The sequence below is a fragment of the Macrobrachium rosenbergii genome, chromosome 46, assembly GCF_040412425.1.
Source record: "Macrobrachium rosenbergii isolate ZJJX-2024 chromosome 46, ASM4041242v1, whole genome shotgun sequence".
NCBI lineage: Eukaryota > Metazoa > Arthropoda > Malacostraca > Decapoda > Palaemonidae > Macrobrachium > Macrobrachium rosenbergii.
Window position 1 is genome coordinate 4,022,501 of NC_089786.1, and position 21,302 is coordinate 4,043,802.

Here is a 21,302-nt window from a genome sequence, read left to right on the forward strand (position 1 = left end):
TAGAAGAGTAGTGCCAGGGGGGAGGGGAGGGGGGAAGGAGAGAGAGAGAGAGAGAGAGAGGGGGGAGGGGTAGGCGTGACTCTTAGGTGCCAAAGACGTAGTAAGCGAATGTTGCAGAGTAAAGAATACTTGAGATACCAGAGGTCTGGTCAGGACTTGGCACTCGAATGCCACGCTCCCAAGGCGGCGGCGGCGCCAATGCCCGGGCAGGCAGGGGTGCCACAGTGCCACAATGGTGCCATCTGCGGTGACCGCGCAACAATTACGAGACTGGAGACATGTTTCCGTCGTGAGTGCCACCAACAAAGAAAGGGATGTTTGTTTGTTGTGCTTGAGAGGAGAATGTTTTAGCATGGAAAATGTTTTTGTTGATGTTCATTGTTTGACGGCGTTAACAACTGGCCAGATGTTTTCGTTAAATTGCCTTGTATTTGTTTAGTAATTTTTTTGTAAGAGTAAGTTTTTCGTTAAATTGCCTTGTATTTGGTTAGTAATTTTTTGTTAGAGTAAGATATTTTTTTTTTTTGCTGTGAAAAGTTACAGGCTAAACTTTCGTCCTTTTCAGACTGGTAAAATGAGTACCGTTCAATCTTTTGCATAGGTAAAATGCGCATCTTTTCATCTTTTCAAAACTAAAATGCGAGTCTTTTCATCTTTTCAAAAATAAAATGCGTATCTTGTCAACTTTCGCAAAACTAAAATGCGTATCTTTTCTTCTTTCGCAAAACTAAAATGCGTATCTTTTCTTCTTTCGCAAAACTAGAATGCGTATCTTTTCATTTTTTCAAAACTAAAATGCGAATCTTTTCATCTTTTCCAAAACTAAGATGCGTATCTTTTCATCTTCTTCAGAGGTCAAATGCCTGTTTTCACTTAAAGTGAAAAGTTAGTATTTTCCTTTTATGTAAAATTTATATGTTAGTATTTTTACATGAAAACAAAATGCTCCTTCGTCTAAAGCGAAATATACGTTTTTTCCTGATTTATGTGGAACAGTTAAACCGTAAATTTCGGCTGATAAATTTCAAAAAATTTAGAGGGCCGTTATGACATTTTTTTGCTTCAGTATGTAGGTAACGCAACAAAAGTAAACAATTAGTTCATTTATATATACCCTTCGTTTAATGCATGTTTTTTCTTTTCTTACGCATGTGTACATACATACTTACCTAGTAAGACAACAAACAAACTTTTTGTACTCATGGAAGTAAGCATGCATGCGCCAGTATGCTGGAGGTTACATGTATCCATGTATACAGCCAAACCACACGAATACAATGTAAGTAGGTTTAAAGGTTAAAGGTTTTTGAGCCTAACTTTGTAAGTGTGCCAAATTTTTCCTACTATTCCGGGGTATTATTTATTACCTGAAAAATATAGTTAAAAATTTTTTATTCTTATTTTTAATGACCACATTCATACGTGAATCATACGCTGTCAGATCACACCAATACATAAATAAATGAATAAATAAATGAATAAATAAATAAATAAATAAATAAATAAATAAATAAATAAATAAATAAATAAATAAATAAATAAATAAATAAATAAATAAATATATGCATACTAATGCATAAATTTTTCAGGGATCACGGTTGCATCAATCAGCCAAAATTCGTGGTTTAACTGTTATACATATATCAGTAAAAAGCTGTACGATTAATTAAATGCACCCACTACCATAAATACAAACACACATGCTTAGCCAAATGAGGCAAATACAACTTCAAATAAAGGAATTATTATTATTACTCAGAAGATGAAACCTATCCATATGGAAGAAGCCCACCAAAGGGGCCACTGACTTGAAATTCAAGCTTCCAACGAACATGGTGTTCATTTGAAAGAAGTAGCAGAAGGTAATGTGAAATACAGGAGGAAGAGATCAGTTATTAGAAGAGAGAGAGAGAGAGAAAAAAAGCTTGTTATGCGCGTGTGAAAACTGTGGGAAGCATAAAATGTACAAATTAGAGGTTTCTTCATAAATCATAACAGGGAGACTCTTAATGTATGCACGGTAACAAAATGGTTGAACAACAGATGTCGGAAAAGACACGACTGGTCAGGAAACCAAATTCTCATTAGCTGAAGTACTTCCTAGAGCAAAGGAATTTTGTATGTATATGTATGTGTATATATATGTATACATTTATATATATATATATATATATACGCATGTGTGTAGGTGTATGTGTGTGTGCATGTATACTGTATGTATATATAAAACAATTTCAGAATCTCGCACTGTTTATTTAAGAGAAATTTTAATGAAGAATCTGTGAATAATCTTTACACACATACACATATATATATATATATATATATATATATATATATATATATATATATATATATATATATATATATATATATATATAAATAAATAAATACATATATATATACACACATATATATATATATATATTATATATATATATATATATATATATATATATATATATATATATATATATATATATATATATATATATATATATATATATATATATATATATATATATATATATATATATATATATATATATATATATATATATATATAGTGTGTGTGTGTGTGTTTGTGTGCAAAGAATATTCAAAACATCTTCGTTATAATCTCCTCTTAAATAAACAAATGTCGAAATTCAGGGAACTGTTTCACGATAAACTCACGTACTGTATATACTCCTTGACCCGTACCAAATGACGCAACGCTTTTGCCAGCATTCCTGTCCAGTACGTTTGGTTCGGTTCCCTTACGCAAAAAAAAAAAAAAAATCTCTAAAAAATTAGGCCACCCAAATCTTAACTGGGCAACAGACGACCCTATCCTAAACACGTAATGCTAATGAAAGCTTGGGACCACGGAATCTGGAGTCTATGGTTGAATGTACAAGTAAAAACTGCGCAACCGAGTTTTCTGCACAACGTATAATGCTGTAGAAACTCTCAGCCACAGACCATGAAACTAGCAGCCACAGACCGGTGGTGGCCTATGTTGTTGGCACCTTAAATAAAATAAAAAATACTGAGGCTAGAGGGATGCAACTTAGGGTGTTTGATGATTGGAGGGTGGATGATCAATATACCAATTTGCAGCCCTCTAGCCTCAGTAATTTTTAAGATCTGAGGGCGGACGGACAAACGAAAAGCCATCTCAACAATTTTCTTTTACAGAAAGCTAAAATGGAAAATCTAAAGAGGTTTACTGTAAACACTTGATAATCCCCAACGTCACCTGTAGCTTTGGCTAATCACTAGAACCTTATAAATTCCCAGAATTCCTCTGGCCTAATTCTAATGAGCGTTAGTTAGGCCTAATATATTCTAATTAGAGAGTACACCTGTATTCTTAGGAATGATAATGACTTTATTGACTGAACTACAAATTTATCTATCTATTCATTTATTTGCTCACTTATGGATTCGTATCATCTATTAGCATAAGCTGAACTCTAAAACACAATAGGCAACAAAGCCGAAAATAAATAAAATTAATAAAAACATAATATAAAAGTAATAAAAATATAAGACATTATACATTATTATTGTAATCAAGGTATACACAAACATCAATTAAAGCAAGTGCAGTGCTGAAAGTTGTCTTAGTAATATAAATACATAATTTGCTTCTGAGATAAAAAAAAAAAAAAAAACACCTACGCAACTTTCTAAGAAATACCAAAAATAATCTGGTATGTTTGGCTTCAAAGAACAAATTAAGCATGTAATATTGGTCCACATATATTGCTTGCAATTTTTATAAACGCGTATTTATAATACGCTTTTCAAAATAAAGCCAGCTTACAATTTTCTGAAACGTGTATTTATAATAAACTTTTATAAATAAAGCCATCTTACAATTTTTATAAACGTGTATTTATAATAAACTCTTCAAAATAAAGCCAGCTTAAAATTTTATAAACGTGTGTGTATATTGAACTTTTCAACATAAAGCCAACTAACATTTTTTTATAAACATGTATTTATATGCAAATTTTCAACAAAGCCAGCTTACAATTTTTATAAACGTGTGTATATACAATAAACTTTTCAACATAAAGCCAGCTTAAAATATTTATAAACATGTTTACATATAATGAACTTTTCAACACAAAGCCAGCTTACAATTTTTATAAACACGCGTGTATATACAATAAACCTCTCAACACAAAGGCACTTTCCCTAAAAAAAAGTTAGCTCCAGAGAATAACCAACCCAATGGTCACTGCTACATTCATACTTTTAACTGCTGAACGTTGGATGAGCCATGTGCAGTGAAAATATGTATTAAGCATAAACTAAATTATGTGGTCAACCGCTTGGGTCTTTTGTCTTATGAAACTCGTTGTAATTTACTGCAATTCTGCTTTCTTGTGAATTCCCCCCTCGTCCCTGAGTTATGTCAAGGCGTTGACAGGCAAAACATATTGTTACTGTTTTATTTTAAAAAGTATACACACAAACATGTATGCATACACACACACACACACACACATATATATATATATATATATATATATATATATATATATATATATATATATATATATATATATATATATATATATATATATATATATACATATATATATATCATCGTGTGCACGTTTGGGTGTATGTATGAATGTATGCATATAAAAGTGTATGTAAGCTACGAATGCACAGTAATCTAAACGCATCACGAAAACAGGCAGCATTATTTTCCGAAAGACACGTCTCGTCAAAAGATGCAAAATGAAATAAAACTTTTAAAAATTATACTTTCTCTTAAATTAAGTTTAAAAAAAACACGAGATAAAAGTGAACAAATACCAAATAAACCTCAATTCAAATAGGATTGAAGAAAACGAAATGGCATTTATAATCCCTTCATAAAATCAGCATTTTCTCTCAAACAAATTTTCATATTTTTCTCCATAAACGATTACCGAATGCATTGTGAAAGCTTAGGCACAATCCATCATAATAGCCGTACTTAAAGTTAACCTTCGGATAATACCTAAGCATTTATGTTTCTTCTTTTTCTTTTTGTAATTTTCACGCCGTAATGGAGGACAGCCTTCAGTCTGCAAAAGGTTGCACAATCAATCTTTTTATTACCCAGTAACTTAGGAAGGAAGGAAGGGGAAATTGGTTTGATGGGTTTGGGTGGGAGAGGGGGAGTAGGGGAGGGGGATTGTGGTGATGGGTGTGGGTAGGTACCTACATGCCATCACTTACCCCATGATTGTAAATTATAAAATCAAATAAATAAATAAATAACTATATAAAGACGAGGGTATAAAAGTTATATACAACTTGTATTATTATATTATTAATTTATACACATTTTTCGGTAGGTCCATAAGGAAATTCCAAAAAATAAAGGAAAGAGTACAAAAGTTAGTTATACCACTTCCCATTTTTAGTATTATTATTTTTTTTTTGGAAGGACCAAAATGAGACTGGTTTTCTAATACTTTCGTCTATATGTGCAGAATTTAGAACCACAGAAGCTATAACGTTTGTTATTGTTATTTATTTTGAAGTCACACAAACATTTCTGAAAGACCCTTATGGAAATTCCCCCTCACCCACCAAATAAAGAAAATGTACAAAAGTTATACAGCTGATTACCATTTCTTTTGACACACAACTATTTATTTATTTATTTTTGGAAGGACCAACACGTACAAAATTTGGACCCGTCCCCAGGGAACAAAATAAGTCCAGGATCATAACTCTGTTATTTTTCAAAATCCACACACATCTTCCTCGGCACCTGGCCCACCCCATCACGAATTTTCATTGAAATCCATGCGGAACTTTCTGAGATGTGGATAGATAGAGAGAATAAGAGAAAGAGAAATGACGACAAAGCTAATCACGGAACGTGGAGGTTTGATGATAACAATGACAGATGAGTAGAAAATAAATGCCAATATCAATTGCCAATTTTCGTTATATTATCATTACTTTGTGGTAATAATTCTACTACAAAATAATAATAATAATAATAATAATAATAATAATAATAATAATAATAATAATAATAATAATAACATCTGAAGATAGTTAGAATCTTTCTTTCATTATTATTATTATTATTATTATTATTATTATTATTATTATTATTATTATTATTACAATTTTTCACAGCTATTCCTTCATCGAATATATACGTCAAAGACTGACTTAACTTTCTGTATTTTCACTGAATTAGAGATGATGCCCTCATGCGGTTAAATCTATAGAAAATACTAATCACCACATTCGTCCACGAGCGGGATGCAAATTTACATATTTGCATCAGCGGGGTGCAAATTTACATATTTGCATCAGCGGGGTGCAAACCGAATTTTTCAATATCCGATTTATAAATAAGCGGAACGCAAAGTCGGCTTCATAAATAAGCGTGATGCAAATATGAATGTGTCCCTAACCGATATAAATACGGATTTATAACCGAATAAAAATGATACATATCAGAATTTATCAATAAACGAGATGCAAATTCCATCTAGCAGCAGGTAGAAATTCGAATTTATCAATAACGGGATGCAAATTCAGATTTCCGATGAATGCAAAGCAAACCTGGATTTAACGATAGATGGTACGCAAATATGAATTCATCCCTGAACAGGAGGCAAATCCTGATTTGTCATAACGAATGGAAGTATCCATTTACCAGATTTACCGGATATGAAATGCAAATCCAGCTTTACCAAAAACCGAAATGCAAACGTGGATTTGCCAATAAACGGAAGGCAAATCCGTATTCACCAATCAATGGAATGCAAATCCAGATTTACCAACGCATGAGATGCCAAACTCGAATACAGTGTCATAATGTATGAGTCTCACCTATCTAAAATGTGGATGAAAAAGTGAATGCAACAAGTACTAACGTTTCGTATCCAAACTGCAATGCATTCATGCACGTATGTATGAATTTATACATACGTACATTCATACACAAACGAACCGCTGACACATAAAAGAGTAAAACAGATCTTAAGAGTTATTTTTTTATATTTAAAAAACGTAGGCGTTTAATACATTCCACCTCTGACATTTTAACTTGAAGTTGACTCCTGCCATTTCAGTCAATATACAGTGCCAATTATTATATTTGCTGTATATTAATTTAAAGTATTTTATGTGTCACTGGTTGAAGTATCAATTAGGGTACTCACTCCGGATGACGGCGGACCAGCCTCTCCAGGTTGCCCTTGACGTTGGCGTAGGCCACGGCGCTGACGGTGTGCAAGTACGACAGGACGCCCTCGGACCTCTTCTGGAGACCCTCTACTTCCTCCCCCAGTTCTTCAGCTTCTTCCTCCAAAGACTGTTTGAAAGGAAGAGGAGAGGTAAGTTGATGGCATGGGTTCAATCAATGTATTACATTAATGAAGTCTGCAGTAGCATGGCTCCAGTGTAAAATGTGAATGACAGTAAGACTATACAATGCTGCATTACTTTACTACAGGGTCTTATCAAGTAGCATACTAGATTTCACTGTACAATAAAAACAATGGTCTGAACGTTACCTGGACAGTGGCTTTAACAGTATCGATGTCAGAGTCATTTGTGGTTGTTGGGTCAAGCTCCTTGTTGAGGCGCTGTTCAAGGTTGTTGAACCCGACCTCGAGGCTTCGGACTGCCAGGTCGTAGTCCTGCCACTGACTTATGAGAGAAGACAGAGCTTCCCTGCGACTGTCCATTTCTTCTAAGGAGGTCTTCCAGTCTTTGGTGATCTGGAGCAACTGGTTACCTATAGATATCTGATTTGATTTCACAGCCTGCTGAAGAAGCTCATTGGACTTTTCAGTGTAGTCTTGGATGATGTGACTCTTGTCGTAGAGGCGAACTCGTTCTTCGTCCAGCCTCTGTAAGTTGATGCGAAGCGCTGCTACATTAATGGCACTATCATCATAAAGGGTATTGCTGTCAATGTCTCCGATAAGCCCCTTAGCCTTTTCCAGAAGATTGTTGTATTCTGTTGCAAGCTGCACGCTCTTTTCAAGGTGAGCCTTATGATCCCTTGCTGCTTTGGTTACATCATCCAGGTCTTTGGTGAGTTTTGCAAGTTCTTCTGTCAATACCTCTTGGTCTTCATTTGTCAGTGATGGGACAATTCTCTCAGCAATATTTCCTAGTTGTTCAAGAGATTCGCCAATTAACCTTTCGCTTGAGAAATATGCCAAATGATCTTCCAGTTCTGACCGTACATTCTCATAATCAACACCATCTTCATCTATAATACGTTTACGTGCTTCATTTATCCAGTTGCTAATTTTTGTTGTAAAGTCTTCATAATCAATTCTCAACATCTTTGCATCCTTTAAGTACTTCAGTCTGCTTTCAAGCTCAAGGGGGAATGTAGAAACAACCATATTAGCCTCTGATAGTCTTTCTTGAAGAATATATGGCAAACCAGATTCACTCTTAGCCCTTTCCTGAATGGCTCGAATTTTCTTTAGCTGTTCCTCAATGTCAGCAGCTAGTTCTTCATGGCTGTCCAGCTCCTCATCTGCACTCTCAACATCCAGTGTAAGAAGTGGCCGAGTCTTCATCTCAGATTCTTGTTCAAACAGCCATTCCATAGCCATATTCAGTTCAGCTTGAATACGCTTATGCGTTTCAGCAGTAACTTCATGCTCTGAATATCTCCTCTCCACCTCACGTCTCAGACCACTTAAAGATGTCTTAACTGCCTGTATTTGTTCTGTAATAGCATTATGGTCCTCAGCAGTACCTTCTTGACTTATCATCGCACCCTTGTCTTGTGCTGACGTTAGCTGAGCTTCACACTCTTGAATCCTAGTGATGACATCACTATACTTCTTGAGTTTGTCAGTTACTGTCTTTTCTGTTTGCTCAATATCTTTAACTACAGTTGTATACCGATTAACAAAGCCATTGATCTCAATGATAAGAGAGTTATACTGCTGCCTTAGAAGGATCTGCTGACGGACTCTGGTTATCTGCCTTTCAATCACTGATGAAAGCTCATGATACTGTTGATTAACGTCCCTCATTTCTCCAGCACTCATTTCTGAAGAACCAGAAGCCTCATCCATATTTTTCCTGAATTCATTAAGTTTGGTAAGAGCATCTTGATAGGAGGTCAAAAGTTCCTGTGAATCTTCAAGAGTATGACCAACTGGCTTGTTCAGAACCTTAATCTCTTTCTGGACAGAAGAGAAATGCTGAGTGAACTGAACAATGCGTTCAGTAGCACGTCTCTGCTGCATTATAGTGTTGCGAACCTGTTCGGTCTTATCACCAATTGAAGAATTGATCCTGGTTGTCTTATCCTGAAGGTCTCTGACAGTTTCCCCAAGACCAAATTTGTCAGACTCAGTGAGATATGGCAGGAGCTCTTCACACATGTTAGCTATATCCATGACTCTCTTGTTTGATGAATCCCGTTCATCTTCCATCTTCTTAAGTTTCTTGAGCTGTTCAGCTAAAACATCAGCAGTATTGAGACTCCTGATGTCTGTCTGCATGGCGACTTCGGCTTGATGGAGCCACTTTTGACTAATGTCAACTTCCTTTTCAAACTCTTTGCGAGCATCAAGCAAATTGTTAAGGAAGTTAATTGTTTCGGACAATGTTTGCCGTGTGCTGTTCATCCTTTCATCTAGATCTTCTAGGATGGCATGCAGTTCGTTCTTTTCTTCATCAGAACAATCTTTGTACAAAGCACTTCCTTGTCTCTTGGCTCCAGCCACATTGGTATCTGCATACTGCCGTAACTCAGTGTCAAAGCGCTTGTATTTATCGACAATACGTTCTGCAATTTCAGACTTGAGTGGAAGGACATCGGGGCAAACAATTTCATCATTCTTGAGCGTCAACCATGCCTTAACTTCCTCCAACACTTGCTCAAAACTGCGCCGTTCCTCATACGATGCTATCATGGAATTCTTGACTTCCATGACGTGAGTATGAAGAGTTCCCTGGTCCTCTGTAGTTTTACTAAGAATGTTGTCAAGATTTTCCAGTTCTGAGTCTTCTACGTCACCTTTGAGGTTCTCAACAGCCTTTTCAAGCTGAGTAAGGAGCATTTTCTTGGCTGAGACTTCTTTGACGAGATTCTAAAGAAACAAGAACGAGAAGTTATTTGAGAATCACAATATCACCCTTGAAATTGTATAACTGTATAGCCCATTAGTCTTCTATCACAGTCCCTTTTATATAATGAATGAACCACTATTATATTCTAAATGTTCTGCATAAATTTATACAGTCTTCATAGATTTATGAACATTACCTGTTTACCATTCTACTTTTATTTACTATACAGTTTAAATAAGAACAATATAATATAAATCCATATGACTAATATACAAGTACACTTATATATTTGTATGTGCAAATTTTTTTAGTAAAAATTATGTCTAATCATAATTTACCACACAAGTATATACTTTAAAACACAAAGTGACATTAGGCTGGAGGCGAACAAAAGGGATGATATAACTTCTAGACTCATTCTTAATGTAGAAAAAATATTTTACTTTACTTTGCGATGATTACTTATTTCTCTCAGCAATGTGAACAGATATATGTAATACTCTATTTCAAATGTGCACCAGTAACTTCTTCTACATTATCAATTAAGAAATTTAATCAGTGAATACCTTTGGGCCCCAGTTTCATGATATATATATAGTATATAATACCCAAATTGAAAGTTCCAAAGAAACAACTTACATTTATCTCTTGGAGCTTGACTTCAGTGCTCTTGCTGGTGTAGCCAAGCTGAGGAGGCTCTCTGATAAAATCAAGTTTATCTTTAGTCCATTGTTGCAAATTGACAATATCCATCTTTGTATCTTCGAAACCTTTCCGGGTCATCTCTATCACCTGCATCTTCTTACCCACACGCTTCTGAAGGTCAGAATACTTCTTCTCCACAGATCGCAACTGTTCTTCAACCTGCTGCACATCTAAGCTGGACAGTTCTAGCATGACATCACCAGCCTTGATCTTCAGTTCATCCAGCTGGGTATGCGCATCTTCGAACTGGTTCCACAGCTGTTGCACTTCTTCAGACTTCCTGAAAGAATCTTGGCTGTCTGACTTGTCGCATTTCTCCAACTGCTTAATGATGGTATCAAACCAACTGTAAACCATTTGAAGTTTGCTTCTGTACTCTTCAATCTGTTGAAGAACTGCAGTTCTGTTGTCTATGAGAATAGTGACTTCTTCCTCCAGGCGGTTCAGCTGTTCGCGATTGTCAGAGTCTGCCATATCAGGAGCTAAGTTCATTTGCTTGATCTCCAGCTCATCCAAGATGGCCTGCTTCTCCAAGATCTTTGAACGGAGGTCATTCATTTGTGATATTTCAGTGGTTGAGGCTTCAGGTCGAAGTTTTGCAGGTCGACTCTTGAAGTCCTGGACAATAATGTGATATTCCTCAATCCACTTCCTTATGGTATCATTCTGGCGACCCAGCTCCTCTAGTTCACTCACGGAGCTGCTGATGGTCTGCACACGGGCTTGTACCTGATGATAAGTTCAACATAATTTTTGTAAGAATATGGGATACAATACAAGGCAAAGATTCTAATTCTATTAAAAAATAAGGGAATGCTGGAAAGTAAATGCTACATAAAAATTTACATACTGTATTGCTAATATATACTTCCATCTCAAAGACTTTCACGTCTTTGAAGAAAAATTTGCTCAGACATTTTTAAAAAGTAAACAAAAGCAAATAATGGTTTCTCAGAGACCATCAAGACTAAACATGTACACACAGCACTTGTTCCTCAATCAATTTCTCTCTTCAACACAGATTATACATACATACATACACACACATTATATATATATATATATATGTGTGTGTATTATATATAGATAGATATTATAAATGCTAATTACATTTCATAATAAGTTTTACCTGGTCAATGAGGTCCTCCAGCTTAGCTCTTACAGTCAGTTCCCTCTCTGGGATAGACTGTGAAATAACATCTTGCGGGGATCCTGGTCTGGAGATTGAAGCAGTAGCAGCTTCGCAGGCTTGCACAGCAAATGCCAATCGAGATTTTTCACCCAAAAGCTTGCTATGCCATGACTGCAACAGGGGAGAACAAGGAAAGCACAATAATGACAGCTGAATAAGCAATTATAGCACTGCAGCAAGATAGGAATGTAGTTCTATGCAATGAGGCAAGCAATCTTCTATTTAGACCACTAAACAAGCAATACGATCATTTGTGAAGAATAAAGAATCATGATAATTCAAGGGAAAGACTTGAAATGTTTCTGTGATGATAGAATGCAATGAAACGAAAAACAAAAGTTTTTTTCTTACTTACCCTCGTGCATTCCAGATGATATTTGGCCTCTTCCATTGTCTGAATAGTTGTGTCATTTTCTTCCATAATGGTAGGCTCCCATTCCTCAAGGTTCTTCTGGATGGACTCAAGGGTAGCCTCATATTCTTCGAATTTAGCTAAAGACTCATTGAGTCGCTTCTGAATATGATTGGCAGTGCCAAGAAGAGAATTATAACTTTCTTGGATGTTGTGAAGTTGCCTTTCAATTTTATCCTGAATAGAAGGCATCGTGCCAATGTATCGGTCAATCTGCTTTCTACCCTTATTCTTGACTTCGTCAAGCGTCTGCTGGTACTCAACAATCTCCTTCAACTCCTCATCATGGCTCTCTATCTGCTCTTCGGTTTGTTCTCTGTTGCAAATGTACAGCGAGTTTTCTGCCATGAGCTGGAAGCTGATCTGCAAGAGCCACTTCTCAGTGTCTTGCAGAGCAACCTGGTAGTCATTGAAGTCAGCAATCTCCTCTTCCAGTTTCGAGATGATTTCGTTGCACCGGTCATTGAGATGATTCCACTTGGTTTCGATTTCTTCGGCCTGGTTCAGGATGTTCTCATCTGATGCCTTTTTGGCAAACTCCTCGGCATCATCTGAAAGATTCTGAACTTCAGTGTGCTTCTCGTGGATCTGGAGGCTGATGTGTTTGTATCGCTCGAGCAAGGTCTTCATCTCAGCAAATTCTCCTCTAGAATCTGGGGTCTCAACCAGGTGCTCTTCGAGTTCCACTAGCCAGGCACTCAGCCTTGTCTGAGCCTCGCCAAACTCTTCCCAGCGGCTGACGCTGCTCTGTAAGGAGAGAATTCCCCACTTGACATTTGTTCTGAAGTAGTTATTCATGATATTTATCGTCAGTCACGACAGGTAAATGGAATCTACAGAAAACAACAATAACCACAAAATTTCACAAGCACGAATTACACACCTGATTAAAAGAACCAATGGAAACTTCAATAACTTTCACACATTACTGCTATATTTTCAAATTCTCCAAAGAGAGGACACTCTTGTACGAAAGTTACTAAAATTCTTCAGTGGTTCTTTCGTTCACAGCAATAAAAAAAAATATAACTTACTTTCAGGTTGGAGAGTGTAGAATTGAGAGAAATATTCAGCTGATCCCAGCCATTTCGAAGCTTAGTAAACTCTTGACGAATGGCTTCTTGTTGATCAACCTGAGTTAGGTTGATGGCTCTAGTATATGCTTCAGCAAGAACGCCTAGTAAATGCTGACCCTCAGACAATCGTGTTGCTACAACTGACTTGACAGTATCTAGTTTTTCGCGTACCTGTTGATACATTGCAGGTGATCATTAAAAAGCAAGTCAAGGGATCATTTCTACTTATCCAAGTTCATCAAATAAATGTTGACCCTAATGACTATGAGCAATGATCCAGACACGCTCGACATTTATGCCAGCTTGATCTATATGACAAGTGAATTTTTTGGACAATACTTTTCAAGTGCTTCTGTGAAGGTGTATGTCAATTCGCGACTCGCAGATTCAGTCAACCTGCAATTTTTTTCTTACTCACCTGTGCTTCTGACCCTGAGCCTTCCTGGCAATCATTGACGGTGCCTTGTGAACGGGCCAGCCATCTCTCAAACTCTTCCTTGGCCGTGATAAACTCGGTGTGGTCCGTCAGGGTCTTCTGAGCGATTACCACCATGCTCTGTGAGCAAAATGTTTGTCTTAGTTTTAGAAATCAAAGCAAATGAAGTGTTAATGAATACCTAATTTGGAGTACGTCACACTGAAAGGTCAACTGAATCCTATGAACAAACATTTATTGTTGTTGTTATTATTAAGTAATCTAACCAGACCAATGGAGAAAAAGCGTAGAACTCTTGTGACTGGCATTAAACAATTTTTCTGATAAATTAAAGACTAATATCTAATATAAACTTTTAAATTTCCCAGATTGCTTCAGATAAAAATTCAGAGAAAAATACATACAATAAACAAAATGATAGGAAATTCCATACACATGTATCCAACAAACTATATTATAAGCACCATAGTCCGAATTAATTTACCAACTGTACCTAGACACAGAATTGCAATCTCTCCTCTAGAATCTTTGTGCATTTCAGAGGAAATATGTAACACTGACGGGATGGAAGTTCCCTCAAAAAATCAAAAGCCAAATCAACTAAGCAGAGCAATTTTAATCACACAGCAAATGAACTAACCTGGAGGTTGGTGAGGACATTAGTATACTCAGACTGCAGCTGGACAGTCATATCTCTGATGGGCGCGTGGGCGCTGTAATCCATCAGCACTTCGCACCTGTCATTGACGACCTCCAGGTAGATCTTCTTGTTGTTGGCCTCGTTCAAGAGTTCCTGCAAAGATTTCTTAATTTGGAGAGAAGAGAAAGAAGAAGAGAGGTCAGTTGCATTCGTTCAGGGCAAGGCGTCAGTCAGAAACTCATGGTGAATTTTTATTTTCCTTTTTTTTGTGAGGGGGGGTGGGGTGAGAGTGTGGAGTGATGGAGAAGGGTCCGTTGGCCATGCTAGTAAAGAAGAGACCAAGCAGGTGAAACTAGTTTTGTTTACTTTTACACCTCCAACGAGGTCTGGATACGAAGCAAATGCTATTGCTTTCAGAGAGAATACAGCACTGACAACAATCTTCAAGTCATATAGCATAGCGTAAGCTTGAACTACCAGTTAAGAGAATTACTTCCTTCGTGCTAACTGTGCTGAAGTTGCATTCTTGCTATTTTAAAATGTGCAGAGCTTATGGAAGAGGAAATCTACACTGATAAATACTCAGGAGCCACCAAAGATGTAACACCCAATGCAACCAACATTACGTATAATACAGGAATGTAAAAATGAGTCAATGAAGACTTAAATATGCAAGGCTTCTATCCTGTTTGGCCTCAAAGGGATGTCCTCGAACACTGGATATGTACAAGTATAAGTTATAAGTGGAAGGGTCAAGTATAAGGTACCAGTGGAAGGATAGCAGAAAGCCAGTAAAGAGCTTCTGAGTGACAAAGGGGTAAGTATGGTGAGGAATGGTAAATGAGAGCCTGATAAGTATGGCAGGTTTCAATGCTGCCCTAAAATGGAAGACTGCAGTATCTGCAAGAATACAGAGCTGAGAAAAATGGTAGATACTGCAGTGTTCCCTTGTCTTACTACTGATTTTGCAGACACTACAAATGGGACCCGTAAATAAAGCATTGATGAATCATTCTGAAACTGCAGTAACTTGTGTATTAAGTGTTTCACGAGCCCTGGTGGCATGTCCTAATTTCGAAATTTTGCAGATACTGCAGTTTTCCATTTTAGGGCAGAATACGTGGGACTGAAAATATCAACCCGTTTTTTCCCTGATGTAAAGTGGTGGTAATGTTACGACAATGATAAATTTGACTGACACAATGTAGTTCAAGACTTCAGTCAGCAAGGGAGAAAGACAATATATGAAAACGCTACATGCTGATTAATATATATTCGGTGTTGAGGAGAATTCATTGTACGAAAAACTATAGAAAATTAATTATAACTGTTGCAGCAACTTTTCTTTATAATAAAAAAATCATCAAAATATCACTGACAAAAAATCAAATAAAATCTGTATTGAAAGGCTTTAAGAACCTCATATAAAATCTAACATTAACCTTATGAAAACACTCACATCTGCACCCTTGAGCTAGAGTTTCATTCATCAGTTAAAAAAAAACACAAAACATCCAACGACAAGTGCAGTCTATCTAAGTATGGCATGATCAAGACACCACTGCTAATCTAGAGCTTTGAAATCTCAGTTCAGAAAATGAAAATCATCAGATCTTGAAGAACTATGTTTAGAACACAAAAGATCAATTTACAGGTTACTGAAAACTTGAAAATTTCAAGCTAAGACAATTTTACAGGCATTTAAAAATAAAAATAATAATAATTTCCATTTATATTAACAGAGGGCTGGACATGTTTCAGTCACGTCAAAATTTCATTGATTTCCTTTCTTTAAGCTACAAAAAATCTGTATAGGAAACTCTACAGCTGCTTCAACGGCTTGCCATCCACTAAGGCGAAAACCATATATACCTATCTTAAATGTCAGAGAAATCACTACCTACTCACAATTAAAATCAATTTTGTTGCTGCTCTAATTTTCTATCCCAAGACTTGTGGTGATGATTTTGTACTGCAAATCATCCAATCGTTACAAAATCTAATCAAAATCAGAACAATCTTCCCGTTAAACTGGAAGAATGTATATTTGAAGATTAGCAAGCAAAGCTACTGAAATTCCTTTGTCTAAATGAAAGGGTTCCAGTCAGATGTGATTTGTTAGTAAGGCCAGAAATCATGAGGACTAACTATTAAAGCAGGGGTAGCATGGTCGCTCTGGGAAAACGCTTGAGAAGCAAATAACAAAGCTTAAGCTTCATATAAATATAAGAAAGCTTCGAAGGTAAATAAGCTTCATATAAATATAAGATACTTAACGCACGAGATGTTAATAAGGTTGAAGAATGCATTACTGACTTACTCCTAAAGAAAATAAACAGTTCATTTCTCATTTAATTAGAAATGTGTTTTATCTGAAAACGGCTTTTAAAGATTTCTTAGGCAGCAACTAAACAGCAATCTTATAAGAAAGGCACTCAGATTGTTTGTGCTATTATGGGGTTGAATATTACCACTAAAAAGTCTAAGAGAACCAGTGACGTATCAAGGAAAAAAATTCAACTTTTTCTTAATTCCAACTGGTTGGAATCTCAAGAGAAACTGATGTCTTACTGTAACGTAAGAAGAAAGGAGTTTTTTGTCAACAGAAAATAATATCATTTTCACTTAAAGTTACACTGGAGGGTATCTGAGTGTGTATCTAAGGTATGGCTTTAACAAAAAACATCAGAAGCTGGTCTTTTAAACAAAAGAGAGAAACACCAAGAGATTTCACTGATGGAATTGTTAATAAAGCTAACAAACCATTTCCATAAAAGGAATTACTTAAGAAGAGCTGCCTCCTACACACATAGATTAACAGATAACAAAGAACAGTTCCTACCTTCCATGTCTCAAGGTCCTCAGGAGTTGGTTCATCTGGTTGGTGAGAAACTTTTTCCCTGAAGGTTGAGAGCCAGCTGTTGAATTCATTGTACGAGTCGGTGAACTCATCCCAAGTCTGTAGGCATTTATCCATAGTGCGTCGAATGTCTCGGCTTGTCTGCTGAATGGTTTCCCATTCGACGTTGAGATTTCGAGATTCAGACGTTAGGGTGTCCTTGCCCTCTTCAGACGTGCTTGACATTATCGACCTGTTCAGTTCAAGGGCTTTGCTGACCAGCTCTTCACCTTCTTGGAACTCCTCAGCAATATCTTCCTGCTGTTGCTGTCTCTCAATCACTTCCTTCCTTTCACCATGGCTGTCTGCATACTGCTGGACAGTGATGCGGATTTTTCGCAACCAGTCATTAGCTTCAGACAAGGCCAAGTAATAGGCTTCATGTTCTCCGACATAGATTTCAAGAGTCTTGATGTTGTCAATAACCAACTTCTTAATGGTGTCGTATTTGTTGAGACACTCATCAACCTCATTTTGAGAGTATCCCTCATCGTTTCTTTTAGCAGCAAGACGTTCTACCATGTCAAAGTGAGCTGCTATGTCACGCAAGAGAATGCGATATTTTTCCAATGCAGCTCTTTTATCACTGAGTTCACTGAAAAGTACACCATGTTCTGAGGCTTTCAAACTAAGCTCATCCAGCCATTCGAAGACAGTTTCGCGCATTTTGTCTGTCTCCTCACGTCTGGACAACTTCGTACTTATGCTCTGATGCATATTGTATATATCAGACATAAGTTTTTCAAATTCAATTCTTATATTTTCTGTGTCCTCTTGGATCTTAGCAGCTCCAGACTGTTCTGTGTTCATTATGACACGTTCCTTCAGTTCCAAAACATACCGAAGCTTGTGCTGACCTTGTTCTAATGAATTCTTGATTATTTTGATGTCAGCAAGCTTTTCACCGAGTTCAGACAGGGTATTTGCTTCCCCTTCACAGGCCTGGAGCTTGCTACGGGTACGGTCAATCCAGTCTTTACATTCACTGTAAAGCTGATTGTGTTGCTGATGCTCTTGGAAGTGCATCTCGAGGCGCCTCATCACCTCCTTTGCCAAGGAAAGGAGGGTGTTGTACTTTGTAGTGAGCTGAGTGACTGCATTGCTGACTCTTGAGTCAGCACAGGTCTCTAGAAGAAGTTGTGCACGCATGTTGAGTAAATCTAGTGTCTTCTGCCAGTCAAAGATGTTCTGAAGCAATGACTGGAATTCTTCTAATACTGCTCTCTTTTCCAATACAGTGTTCTGTAGCTTGTTATAGCTTTGCACATTAGTGTCCATTTTTGAAAGCCATTCTTCACATTCATGGAACTTATCTTCATATTCTGTCCACTTCACAATGCCCATTTCCAACAGGTTCTTTGTTTTGCCTAGTTGTCCCCTGAAATTAAAAAGAAAATTTGTGGTGAAGAAAGATAGCCTAAACTGATATTAATTTGAATATTATAAGATGTTAGGTCTTACATTCTACAGATGCAGAAAGTATACAGGCAATACAATAATATAAACGTTTGACAACCTTTTAACAGACTGTTACATAAGGTAATAAGGTGGAAAGTTTATGCATTCAACTATCTGCAAAGTAAAGTACTGAATTAAGGTATGGGTAATAATAATGGGTAAGTATACGATGTTAACCTGTGTGCAACAGAACGTATTAACAAAAGTATGATCATCAAAAAGATCCATCATAAATCCTTGATGACACAGATGCTACTAAGTCTGATAATTACTAAAAATCGAAGCCAAGAAACCAGATTCAAGCAGGAAATCCAAGAGAAAAATCATGTGAACTTACAGGTTAATCCCTTGGGAACATGAATGATTGTAAAGGAGGAATGACAGAAAATAGCACTGTACTGATATATACTTACAAGAAGGTATCAAATTCATCTTGCAAGAATGCTACCTCCTCTTCAATGACTTCTTTATCTTCATCATCTGCTAAGTTACAAGCCCTTTCTGCCAAGGAGAAGGCCTTGTCCAGCTTCTTTTGACCTTCTTCTTGTTCATTCTGCAGTAACTTTAGAACAGTTGCTTTACCACTTATTGTGTCCTTATCACCAGTAGGTTCTGCACATTTTGCCATACGTTCCTTAGCAGCTCTGAGCCAATGCATGAACTCATTACCAGCATCTACAAATTCTTGGTGATGATCAACCATATCTTGCTGTTTTTCAAGAAGTTCCTTTGCCTGCTTACTGAGACTAAGGTACTTACTTGATATCTCAGAAGCATTATGCTTCACTTGGCTAGCCTGGCTCTCTGTTGCTTTGGATGTAACAGATTCAATCATTGGCTCGAAGGAAACAATATCTTGTACAATACTGTTTGTTCTTCGCAGATTGGCTTTTCTTTCTCCAATACTAAGAGTGGATATTCTAGGTGAAAGACCTGATCCTCTCTTATAAGAAGCAGCAATTGCAGTGGCAAGTTGCTGTAACTTTGCTTCTCTTTCACTGATCCATTGTTGCATATTGGTGTATGATACACTCATGTCAGCCCATTGGAGAAGGTTAGTTTCAAGAGTAACCTTCGCACTGGAAAGTTTCTTTATCAGACGATCCCAGTCTGACTGCAGGTCTTCCAGGTTCTCATTGATCAGATCACGTCCATCAGAACGAGTATTTCTAAGGACCTTTTCACCCCAGTTAATAGCCTGGTGAACCAGAGACTGGCCTTCCTCTTGCTTGCGCATCAGAGACTGAATCATTTCTAGATGCCTTTCCAAGCTCTCTTTACCTGAATCTGGAGACATGTCTACACAGTCCCTTACAACCATCTGAGCATTATCAATCCATTCTCTTGCTTTACTCAGATAATTCTCGTACTGTCTGTGTTGGTCAAAGCTAGCTTCAACCTTACGGAGGACATCTTTTGCCATGTTAATCAACACCTGATATCTAGAGTTTAAGTGCCTCATTTGATTTTGGACATATGAATCAAGATGTGTTTCCTGAAGGGTTTGAGAGAGCTCATTAAGCTTCTTCAGCTGAGTCTGATGCTTTCCAAGATTTTCAAGCAATTCCTGTAAAAATAGGAGATGAAATTTAGTAATGGTGCTTTGATAGTGTATACAGATATAAATTTTACCAGCATATTTGAAAATAAAAGACAAAATTGTTATATTAAGACACCTACCTTAACATTATTGACCTGTTGTGTCTTTTCTCCAATGCTTGCATAAAGCATGGTCTTATAGGCCTTCATGTCAGCGTCAGCCTTCTGCAACCAGTCTGAGAGCTTCTCATATTCATCCTTATAATCACGCCATTGAACAACAGTATTCTCTAGGACGTCTTTCTGTTTACTGATTTCCTTGAACAGCTCTTCAAAACTTTCTTTAACTGCTCGCATTTCATTCTTGTAGATTTCCTGTCCAGATGGTGAAGTCGAGTGCAAGAATACTTCTCCACGGTGGAATAACTGATCAACTAAAATCTGGCCTTGAGCTTGTCTAGTCAGAAGTGTATCTAAAGCCTGTACAGCAGTTTCTATTGAGAGCCTATCACCAAGATTTCTCTGCTTGAGAGCAGGAATCTTGTCACGTGTCCTGTTAACAAATGCATGAAGGTCATCATAGGCCTCCTTGTAGTGTCGGTGATCACGGTACTGTGTTTCACGCTCCATACGAAGGGTCTTGATTCGGTCAGAGAGGTTCTCAAATTGCTTGAGGATGTTCTGAGCCTGGGATGCTGCCTGTGCCTGCTGCCCACTTGCCAGCATTTCTGCAGATTTTGCCTTCAAACTCTCAACCTCATATTTCTCACAACGAAGTTTTTCTTCCAAGCTCTGAAAGTAAAAATCAAATATTTGTTGGGAAATAATTTGTATGGATATATTTTGCACAAAGAAGAAAGTACAGTACTTAAAG

The 21,302-nt window shown here is 36.9% G+C and overlaps 1 protein-coding gene across 1 annotated transcript in view; it reads right to left on the reverse strand.

Annotated features, from left to right (window-relative positions):
- Positions 1-21,302, reverse strand: part of LOC136830105 (uncharacterized) — a 375,313-nt gene that overhangs the window by 216,866 nt on the left and 137,145 nt on the right. The window contains 11 exon segments of the mRNA XM_067089297.1: positions 7,182-7,333; positions 7,536-10,091; positions 10,711-11,505; positions 11,906-12,079; positions 12,324-13,127; positions 13,415-13,627; positions 13,875-14,012; positions 14,533-14,697; positions 17,375-18,809; positions 19,303-20,456; positions 20,570-21,220. Coding sequence (XP_066945398.1) covers positions 7,182-7,333; positions 7,536-10,091; positions 10,711-11,505; positions 11,906-12,079; positions 12,324-13,127; positions 13,415-13,627; positions 13,875-14,012; positions 14,533-14,697; positions 17,375-18,809; positions 19,303-20,456; positions 20,570-21,220 — 8,237 coding nt within the window.